Raw genomic sequence first — 12034 nt, forward strand, 5'->3', positions numbered from 1 at the left:
ATTTTTATAGTCATGTGAGACTGTAAACCACAACGTTACTACCATTGTTTACACCGCCGTATAGAAATCACTGATGTACAAAGTGTGAAGAATAAAGAAGTGATTCTCGTATTTTTATTTCAAGACTATATTGCTTGAGGACAAGCAACGCTCAAGTGTGGGAATATTTGATAATGCTAAACACGAACATATATTTCATAGCATTATCCCTCAAGAAAGACAAGTTTTTAGTTGCAATTGTTCTATTTACAAGTGATATTCGTTTAAATAATAAAAGGTGAAGACAAAAGACAGATTCGACGAATTGAAGACGCAAACGTCTAAAAAGCTCAAAAGTACAAAATACAATCAAAGTGGTTCAAATTATTGATGAGAAACGTCTCAAAATTACAAGAGTACAAGACGCAAAACGCAAAGTACACGATATTAAATCGTACGAAAGGACGTTCGAAAATCCAGAACCGGGACCTGAGTCAACTTTCAACGCTCGACGCAACGGATAAAAAATTACAAGTCAACTATGCACAAGAATATAATATAATATAATATATATATATATATATATATATATATATATATATATATATATATATATATATATATATATATATATATAATTATATAAATTATATATATTATATATATATATTAAAAAATTACAGCAGCCCACGTTTAAATCAAAGAGTGAGCTGGAATCCACAGATCCGCACTCGCGGTACTTTTGTGAAGGAAACTACCGCACTCGCGGTACTCTACAGTACGAAGTGGGCCTATAAAAGGCAACGAATTCTGCACCAAAAACACATCTTTTTCCTTCATCTATCTCAACGTATTTATATATATATTTATATTTTAATTTTAATTTTAATTTTAAATTCTAATAATAAGGGTATGTTAGTGATTGTTGTAAGGGTGTAAGTCGAAATTCTGTCCGTGTAACGCTACGCTATTTTTAATCACTGTAAGTTATGGTTAATGTTATTTTTAAATTAATGTCTCGTAGCTAAGTTATTATTATGCTTATTTAAAACGAAGTAATCATGATGTTGGGCTAAAAATATTAAAATTGGGTAATTGGGCTTTGTACCATAATTGGGGTTTGGACAAAAGAACGACACTTGTGGAAATTAGACTATGGACTATTAATGGGCTTTATATTTGTTTAACTAAATGATAGTTTGTTAATTTTAATACAAAGATTTACAATTGGACATACCTATAAATAACCATATACACTCAATCGGACACGATGGGCGGGGTATTTATATGTACGAATAATCGTTCATTTAACCGGACACGGGAATGGATTAATAGTCTATGGAATTATTAAAACAAGGGTAAAATTATGTACAAGGACACTTGGCATAATTGATAAACAAAGTATTAAAACCTTAGGTTACACGCAGTCGATATCCTGGTGTAATTATTAAACAAAGTATTAAGACCTTGTTACAGTTTAAGTCCCCAATTAGTTGGAATATTTGACTTCGAATATAAGGATAATTTGACGAGGACACTCGCACTTTATATTTATGACTGATGGACTGTTATGGACAAAAACCAGACGGGCATATTAAATAATCCAGGACAAAGGACAATTAACCCATGGGAATAAAATCAACACGTCAAACATCATGATTACGGAAGTTTAAATAAGCATAATTTCTTTATTTTCATATTTAATTGCACTTCTAATTATCGCACTTTTATTTATTGTCATTGTATTTAATTACACTTTTAATTATCGTACTCTTTAATTATCGCAATTTTATTTTATCGCACTTTTATTTTATCGCACTTTCGTTATCGTTATTTACTTTACGTTTGAAATTAAGTCTTTTATATAATTAATATTTTACATTAGGTTTTAACTGCGACTAAAGTTTTAAAATTGACAAACCGGTCATTAAACGGTAAAAACCCCATTTTATAATAATAATATTACTTATATATATATTTGTATTTTTATAAGTTAAAACTAATATAGCGTTAAGCTTGTTTAAAAGATTCCCTGTTGAACGAACCGGACTTACTAAAAACTACACTACTGTACGATTAGGTAAACTGCCTATAAGTGTTGTAGCAAGGTTTAGGTATATCCACTCTATAAATAAATAAATAACTTGTGTAAAATTGTATCGTATTTAATAGTATTTTGTTGTAAAAATATAACTATTTCGTATACACCTCTACGCACATCAATATCCAATCAAAATTCACCTAATACCTCTGGCCTTAAATTTATCTCTATGAACTTTTGGTACATTAGCATAACATAAACACCCAATAGTTCTTAAATGTTCATACATTGGTGGTTTGTGATGTAGCATTTCAAAAGGTGTCTTCCATCTTAACATCTTCATTGGCATTTTATTGATTAGATAAGTAGCTGCAAGTACACAATCACCCCAAAATTTGTTTGGTAAATTGGCATGGATTTTGAGAGCCCTGGCAGTGTCAAGTAAATATCTATGTTTTCTTTCTACTACTCCATTTTGTTGTGGAGTATAGATCATAGACCTCTGATGAATAATAACCTTGGACTTAAACAATGCAGCACAAACTCTATTGACAATCTCTGTCCCATTATCTGATCTTACAAATTTTGATTTACCTTTGAAGTGTGTTTCTGTATATATAAAGAAAATGGACAAAATAGAACTAATAAATCTTTGGTATGTACCAAATAAGTCCAAGTACACCTTGTGTAATCATCAACTATTATTAAGAAATAATGAGCACCATTAAGTGTAGGAGACTTATAAGGACCCCAAAGGTCAACATGAATCAACTCAAAAGCCTTTGTTGATCTACTTTGACTATTTGTAAAGGGTAATCTGTGTGACTTTGAAACAAGATAAGTATCACAAAAGAAATTTTGAACATTGACATTAGTGCAATCTGTTACATGGATGAGTTTTGAAACAGATGAATGCCCTAATCTGGAATGAAACTTCTCAACTGTTACATCAGGAGATTTATTTGTAATCGCAGTATTTACAAAGAAAGACAAAGCAATAAAGGAAGTATTTGAAGGAATAGTAATGGAAGGTTTGCATATGTAGAGGTTGTTGAACCCTTCTCCAGCAGCAACAACATGCTTAATTGAAGGGTCCTGAAACATAAACCAAGTGTAAATGAAAATGGCTATGAGAAGTTGGGACTTTAATAGTTTGCCAACAGACATTAAATTGATTTGAAATTCTGGAACATATAATACTTTAGAAAGAGTTAAAGTAGGTGTAATTTGCACTTGACCTACTTTGTTGACCCATTTCATATTTCCATCAGGTAATCTGATCCTTATGGATTTTTTTTAACAGTTTGACAGATTGAAATAAATGTATATTGGGTGACATATGATCAGAAGCTCCATTATCAATTATCCAATCTACTTTATGATCAAAATCAGTATGCACGATGGTCAACTTTTGCAGTGAAACTTGAAATGTCATACTTGCATAAGGTCTTGAAGTACTTGCACCATCTTGTTCAACACATTTTCCTTTGATCATTCTCAACATCTCTTGACACACTGCATTAACCAGCTTTTGATCCAAATTCACCTTATCCATATTAACCTCATTTTCACATTCAAGGTTAAAAGGTGTATCCTTATACATTTGCCCCCCAAAATCAGTGTTAACTTGTGCTGCAACTTTCCCAAACTTCTTTGCTTTCTTTCCCTTATACCAATTAGGATAACCAATTCTTTCAAAGCATTGCTCATATATATGCCCTTCTTGATGACAAAAAGTACATTTCTTGTCTTCTTTATTCTCCCTAGAAACAGTTCTCTTATAGCCAGTATTAGCTCCATTTCTATTGTTATGATTAGCAAAGAAAGCAGTTGGTTCAACCTCATGATGAGTGACCTGCTTCTGCCTTTCAACTTGTTGCACAATATAGTATGCCTTATTCACATTTGGCAAAGGATCCATGGAGAGAATCTGGTTTTTAACATGCTCATATTCATCATTCAATTTCATAAGAAACTGCAACAGTTTAGACCTACTATCAATTTCTAGAAACTTTTCTGTTATGCCACAGCCACATTCTCTCATCTGACCACCGGTACACACAGAAATACCATTCAAACTATGCAATTCATCCCAAAATCGTTTCAATTTATTGTAATAGGCAACAACAGTAAGACTACCTTGTGTGACTTTGCTCAAATCTCTTTAAACTTGATAGATCAGTAGAGCATTGCTCTGTCCATATCGTTCTTGCAATTCCTTCCATAAACCATGGGCAGAAGTAGCATACAAGAAGGACTCTGATAATTCAGCCACCATAGAATTTAGGATCCAGCAAATCACCATGTAATCGCATCTGGTCCATCGTTGAAAGTCAGCATCTGTAACAGCAGGTTTAGTTAGGGTTCCATCAATAAACCCTAGCTTGAGTTTAGCACCAAGTGTCATTTTAGTCGTTCGGCTCCATCCAAGGAAATTACCTCCGTTGAACGGAGTATTGGTTAGAGTCATTCCTGGATTATCCGAATTAGCAAGATACAATGGATCATTGACAGTGTTTTGCACATTTTGTGCATTCAAATCCACCTTTTCTCCAGTAATCACCATAATTTCGCAATTGAAACAACTCAATTTCTGATATCAACAACGTCAATTTTGACCTAATCTGTGATAGACACAAGAACGAGCGAACGAAATCAACAAAATCGAAGCACCGTGTGCTCTGATACCATGATGAACGGAAGCTAATTTGTAATATTGATCGAATTGAATTTAACAGAAGAACGATTACAAAGCTATTTAACCTAATTGCTTGAGCTAACCACATAACCGCTCATAACAACTATCTAACTAATCAACTAACGTACATTTAAACATATTTACATTTTCTACCCTCTACTTTATAATAAGACAAAAGTGACTAGAAACTTTAAATATTCAACAGATATCGAATCGGTTGAAGACTATCGACTTCGATTGGCTCGCCTGGTTAACTAATCCGAATAGTATTGCAATCCCCGGATAGTTTTAGTTTCTTTTCAATCAATTGTTTCGGTTCTCCGAGGATAGATTACTTTAGTTTCGTTTCGTTTTGTGTCCCCGGGTTATAATGCGATGTATACGCCTTTTTCTCTAAGGCCTCGTAGGTTTGTAATTTAATTATTTAATAAAATGGTTTGCTTTTCAAAAATAAAATACGTATTCAATAAAACTAGCTCGCAACAAGCTAGATGAATTAGAATTTCTTGTTAAATAACAATTTCAACATCTCTAACAAAGTTGCATATTCTAACACCTTAAAGTGTTTTATTGAACATTTGAACCCGTCAATGTTATTGATAACATTGGACACTATTTATAAAGTACATACAACCTTAACCATCCTAACTCTAATGGACCATAAACTCATGATACATATTGGACTTGGCCCTAACATATTATCTAACAGAAAGTAACAAACTACTCTACCAATCTCAATATAATATTTAAATATAATAGATTTTATTGTTATATCATAGCTCATATTACAAAATATTTACATATTATCATCAAAGACAACAACAAAAATGAAAATATAATAAAGAGGTACAATAGTATATTATACAGTACCACAATAATCAACAGGATAGACTTTATATACTTGAATCCATCTCTGATGTCCTTCTGATCAGATCCTACATAATCATTTATATTTATATAGGATTTAATTTATTATCATATCATCATGTAAATGTGATATGATTTTGTAATAATTCATGATCTTCGCTCTTCGAAACCTTCGCCCCTTTCTTCCCTAATAGTGGCCAACCTAGGTGCAAAAGACGGTTTCATTGGAGGGATGATTTGCAACGGTACGGTCTCGATTAGAGACTTCACTTGCACCATCCTCATTGTTCGTGACATATCATTCAACGTCATCATTTTTGGTACCTACTCGATCGGTTTCTTTCTTATGTATGTATGTACAATTGTCTCTTTCTCTCTGATCTTTCAAACCAGAAAGAGAGATATTTGAAACCTAATTTCGCGACGTTAAAAACAAATAATGGCAACCGGTTTGAACTAAAATGGAACAATTGGTGTTGGTATTTATAGGCATGTATATGTTTATAAAGTGGTTGGTGAACATCTTACAATAATATCAACCGTGAAAAAATATCTTTATTTGATTGATGGTTTGGAGAAGAAACAGGTGTTGAATTTAATGTGGAGCTTAAATAATTTGTCGTTTTAATGAAAACATTTTTGATTTTGACCTTCGGAGCATTGTGAATGGTTGTTTGATGAATGTTACGTCATGTAACATTATTAACGGTTGTGAAGAAATCCATGTGTCAAAATATGTTGAAATTACTTGCTAAAAGGGCGGCTGTTAAAGCTTAAAATTGTTTATGATTACCAATAGAATTAAATCATGATTGTATTATTATGGGACAATAATTAGGTATATTGTTTGTTGTGATGTACACGTCACCAATATAATTAATTTCGTAAAGATATTTGTTGACATTTTGTACACGTCGAAATCTTTCTAGAATAACAGAGAAACACACTCATAAGTTGCTGTTAAACTTAATGGGTTATCGTTTATGTCTCAAATTCTATAGATTAACCCATTTGGAGTAACATTTATGTTGTGTAAATAATCAATTTCCATGTTGGGATTGTTGGCAATAGTGGAGATCTTGTGACACAACTTGCTAGTTGCTACACAAAACTCTATTTGATCTTTATATGTACAAGAACCATTGTATAAAAGGTATCAAAACAAAGAACTTGAATTTATATGCCTTCAAAGTAGAAGACTTCATTGGCTTGAGATGGTTAAGATTGTTCTGATGGAAGGATAGAACAATGTGTGAGACAATTATTTTTAATTGATTTATGTGGTTGGAAAATTGTTGAATATAAATTTCACAAATTGGTAATTAAGAATCCTTACTATGGTTATGATATATGATAACTTATGTATTGAAAATGATCCAGATAAGCCTTCTATGTACCAAGGCGTGAGACATAAATATTAGTGATTATGTTAATTCATAGTAGGTTTGCCTTTATAAAATCTTGAAATACGGAGTAAGAATAAATTTAAGCCTTTAATGTTTACCATTTTTGCATTATGTGTATTTAGAAAAGGTAACACCACATGTTAGACCATTTCTAAAACAAGTGACCTAGAGTCAAATGATATACATGATTTGGCAATATCATGGAGGGAAGTTAAATAAAGGGGAGCATCAAATTTTAATGTTAAATTTGAGTGGAAAGATGTTTGATAATGTAATAAAATTTGATTGAAAGTTTGGTTGGAAAAAATAAACAAATAGTATATATATCTAGGTGTTAGACTCCTAATTGGTTGGAAAAAAATGTCACGCATCCTTTTTCCGTCTGTCGCCCCTTTAGCGTCACGGGTGGCGTTAGAGGCGTCAAGAGCGTCATAGGCCTGCCACCTTGGATGCCACATGTCATGACCTTTGAAAATGGTCTTACACGTTACAATGACTATGAAGTGAAAATGATGTCAAGAAATGATTGGGTGTTAAATTGGGTGACGTTGCACACGTGACTAACGCCCCATAACCGTCAAATTTGACGCCTCGTAACAGACGTTAGGCGCGACAAATTTGACATACCCAATTGCAAAGTGAAAGACAGCCATGTCATTGACACACACAAGCTTTAAACTCCACATTAGACGTAGCAATAGTTAAGGCAAGCAAGTGTACTTGTGAGCTGTGACGAGTAGAGACATTTTTGAACTGCACAAGTCACAAATTGATCAAACATTCAAGCGTCTTTCTAACAAAATCATATCCGGTCGCTTAAATTACAAAAACACTGAACATAAAGCATGGTTAACATTCCATAACTGATCCAACGACAAACCATATAGAATGGATTTATCAACACGAAGAATAACAAAACAAGATATCGGGAATAGGTGAAGCAAACACTTTCGTATAAATTTCAATTATGGTCAGTAAAACATAACCATATGAAATTATAAAATACATAAAATATTGATCACGCAAACATGCTGATAATGTTACAAGTATAGATCAATATACCACTAGCCACAAATTTCAGTTCATTATATACGAAAAATCAGGAAGCATGAGCAAAGTTCATGAAATAAGTAGTAACCATGTAAATTGCAGAGTTTGGCTTTTTAAAACACCCTCAAGGAAATGTATAAACAATTCTCTTTCTTATAGGCATAACAACTGAGATTCACATTGTCATATATACAGTAAGAGTTAGACATGAGCAGCAATGTTCAACAATTGGGTTCATAGTTCACGTCACGCGCATTTCATTAACTTAGTTTCTTATCTTGATCGATCATTACACATTTACAGTCAACTACACATGCAACATCAACAGGGTACAAATATTACTAGTACTAAAGTCTAAATATGCACAATTAGCCAGAAACTAACAGGGGGAGCGTTCAAAAGCGCATATTAGTACCTAGTTAGTGCTTTTGGCAAAACGCACAATTCGACAAACACAAAAAAGTGCTTATTGCATTTCACAAGGATTTGCACATGAAAGATATAATACCAATGCAATTCAAACGAAAAAATATAAACCATAACATCTCAACTCAATTAAAAAACTAATTTGAAGGCAATTCAGTCTGAGATTGAAGATAGAGTAAAATCAAAACAAAAATCACAATTCTGCTGATGTCAAAAAACAGAATAACGATAACAACTAAACTTTAAAAATTAAAACGAAATGATGAATTAATCGAGAGGAATTTCAACATCACCAGAAGCAATTTCTTCCTGCAAATCCTTAGGATCCTTTCCATCAACCGTACAACCAACTGAAACACAAGTTCCAAGAATCTCCTTCACCGTTCCTTGCAATTCCTTCGCCATTGATCTCGGCCTCATCACCTTCGCAATCTCAATCACATCATCAAGTGAAATATTACCACTGTGTTTAATATTCTTCACTTTTTTCCGATCACGTTCCGGCTCCTTCAACGCTTTGATCACAAGCGCGGCAGCAGACGGCACGACGGAGACCTTAGCTTGACGATTTTGAACGGTGAGCTTGACGGTGACACGTAGCCCCTTCCAGTCCTTGGCGGTTTCTTTTGCGATGTCTTCTCCGATCTTCTTTGGTGAGAGACCGAGTGGACCGATTTTAGGAGCGAGTGAACTCGCTGCTCCGACCTCACCGCCGGTGACTCGGACGTAAACGTCGACTACCTGAGATGGATCAAACTTTGGCGGCATTGTTGTACGGAGTAGTTGCTAGGGTTTGGGGAAATGAAAGTATGAGAAGGAAATCTGATGATGGATATAAATTAGGGTTTGCTAAGTGAACCGAACGCTATTGGGCTTGATGTGTTTAAAGTTTAGGCCCATTTAATAAGTTAATAGAACTTTTTGTGGACTGATTATTTAAGTTCATGCAATTGGGCTTTTTTATAACTTATCATATATAATATATTATAATATATATATATATATATATATATATAAAATATATTCCATTACTTTGGAGAAATAGGTGAATAATCCAATTTTGCATCCGTTAATTTCTCAGTCATGTTTTTTTTTTCTTTTTACGGCGAATATATATATATATATATATATATATATATATATATATATATATATATATATATATATATATACTAGTGAAATGACCCGTGGAATCACGGGTTTGTTTAAATAAAACAGTTTAACGATGTTTTTTTTGTATTAAGTGAACGTAAATGCTAAAGGCTTTTAGTTTAATGACTCGTGGAACCACATATTCCGACAAGAAACTTGTCATTATTTTTACAAACATATTGATATACTTAACTTAGTCAGAATAAATGAACTACATTTATTCTCCCACCACTTACTTTCAATTTTGATCACAATTATTATTTTTCATATCATAAAATTTACATTACAACATTTTATTGAGACATGTATTTCGCATACATATGTAACATAATTAATCCCGTAAAGAAAACATATATTTGAATAATAATAATAATAATATAATAATACTCCCTCCGTCCGACTACAAGTATCCAGTTACTTTTTGCACAAAGTTTTAGGAAATTCCACTAACTTCATTCTCCACCGATCAGAATTCTTCTCTCTCCAGAATAACCTCCTCTGATTGATTGAAATATCAAGTAGATACTTAAAATGGGACAATCAGAATAAAAAGGTGAATCATTATCATTTTCATTATTGTAGTAATATCGTTGTATATGTATGTAAATCAGTATTGTTATCTCATCATATTGTTGGTCAAAACAATAACTGAAGTGCTGCTGGTGATGTGAGCGAAAGAAGTAAACAATTGTAATTAGTTAGATATACATATCAATTTTTTGACGAAACGTGATTTATAGTATCCGTAGCCTATCAATTAAGAGAAATTAACAACAATAAAAAAAATTTCAGTCAGCTAAAGATATATAGAAATAACTAATAGTGATCACATTATATATTCTCACCTTATAATAGCTTTATACCGTTGAGGTGAATTAGTTGATTAGCATGTATCGATTATGGTAGTTAATATCATAGTACATAGCTCGGAGAAGAAAAAAAAGCAAGCATGAATAATTGCCGCTAAAAAAATTAAAAAAAAATTAGGCCATAAAGACGTATCACATTAAGATTGAATAAATGAGTAAATATGATGAGTTTATATGTTTAAAATGGGCTCATATGATATAATCATATTTAATTGGGTAAATATGTTATTATTAAAGTTAAGAAGGGTATATATATGATAAAACCCCTAAATAAATAATAAAATATTTAATTAATGTTAATGACATCATCAAGATGGCTTAAATTTTTTTCTTTTTATTTTTGATTTTTTCTTAACAAATGAAATAGTCTAATAATGACATCATTATTTTAGGATTTTAATAGAAATATATATATATATATATATATATATATATATATATATATATATATATATATATATATATATATATATATATATATATATATATATATATATATATAGTAGAGGGATCAAATGGGAACTTTTTTAGCCTAAGAATCCTGAGAACTCGAAATTCGAGCAAAAAATTGAGACGGGCGAACAAATTCAGGGTTGTTCGAACATTTAAGGAAAAAAAAAAAAAAAAGCGCCCTCTTTTATTAGATCCCCAATTTTTTCAATTAGAGCACATTTCAACTTTCATCTTCATATCGATCCCTTCTTGCAAATCAAAATCCATTTCCATTCCACCTCCACTTTCAAATAATTTCAAGAATCAAACTAAGTGTGAAGTGGTATTTCTCTGTAACTTTCACTATAGATGCAAATTTAATAGCGTAAGAAAATTTAGCATCTCAAAATATCGCAAATAACAAATCCAAATAGTGTACCCGTGTTAGATGAACCACTCATCAAATGAGTATACAGATCTTATCCTAACAAGATATCGAAGAAAACATGCAATTATACAAGAAGAGTTCGTATACGCTGAGAATTCAAAATTGAAATTAAGAGTTTTATGGTACAAGTGGTTGGAGCAGTAGTTTATACATGAAATTAACTATGAAATCCTATAATTTGTTGGATTTTGTTGTACCTAATTTTGTGTTATTAGAATTATGAATATGATGATCAATATGATTTTGGGTACTGAGATGGTTATTATGAAGAAGAATGGGGTAGTTGAGCCTGATGTCGTCGTCATCATCATAAATAAATCAATATACCAATATTGTTTTGTTACTGTTGGAACTTATATCCAGGTAGGCTTAAATCTTCATTTTTGCACCTTCATCTTGATTCTACAATTTGATTGTGTTAGAATGGATACTCTGTTTTTTGAAGATGAAGAACAGATGCATCTACTTGCATTTTTTTTTTTTTTGTAGAACTATGTAATTGTAGAACAAGTAATTTTGATGTAGAACAAGTGAAATTCGAACAAATTTGGAGATATTCGAACATGTTCTACATTTTCCTGTTCTACAAGTTCGGTTCTACAATTTCCGTTCTACATTTTCAGCAGCTCCCATTTTTGCTCGAATTTCACCATTTTTGCTCGCCCG

The 12034-nt window shown here is 32.1% G+C and overlaps 1 protein-coding gene across 1 annotated transcript; it reads right to left on the reverse strand.

Moving 5' to 3' along the window:
* Nucleotides 1-8701: 8701 nt before the first annotated feature.
* LOC139862299 (large ribosomal subunit protein uL11) lies at nucleotides 8702-9284 on the reverse strand. The gene has a single exon (XM_071850874.1). It carries the CDS (start codon nucleotides 9233-9235, stop codon nucleotides 8735-8737), a length of 501 nt encoding a protein of 166 aa, XP_071706975.1. The 5' UTR covers nucleotides 9236-9284; the 3' UTR covers nucleotides 8702-8734.
* Nucleotides 9285-12034: the final 2750 nt, after the last annotated feature.

Source organism: Rutidosis leptorrhynchoides, chromosome 8, assembly GCF_046630445.1.
Source record: "Rutidosis leptorrhynchoides isolate AG116_Rl617_1_P2 chromosome 8, CSIRO_AGI_Rlap_v1, whole genome shotgun sequence".
Classification (NCBI taxonomy): Eukaryota; Viridiplantae; Streptophyta; class Magnoliopsida; order Asterales; family Asteraceae; genus Rutidosis; species Rutidosis leptorrhynchoides.

Coding starts and splice junctions, on each gene's coding strand:
- LOC139862299 (XM_071850874.1), bottom strand. CDS start 9,235: ATGCCGCCAAAGTTTGATCCATCTCAGGTAGTCGACGTTTACGTCCGA.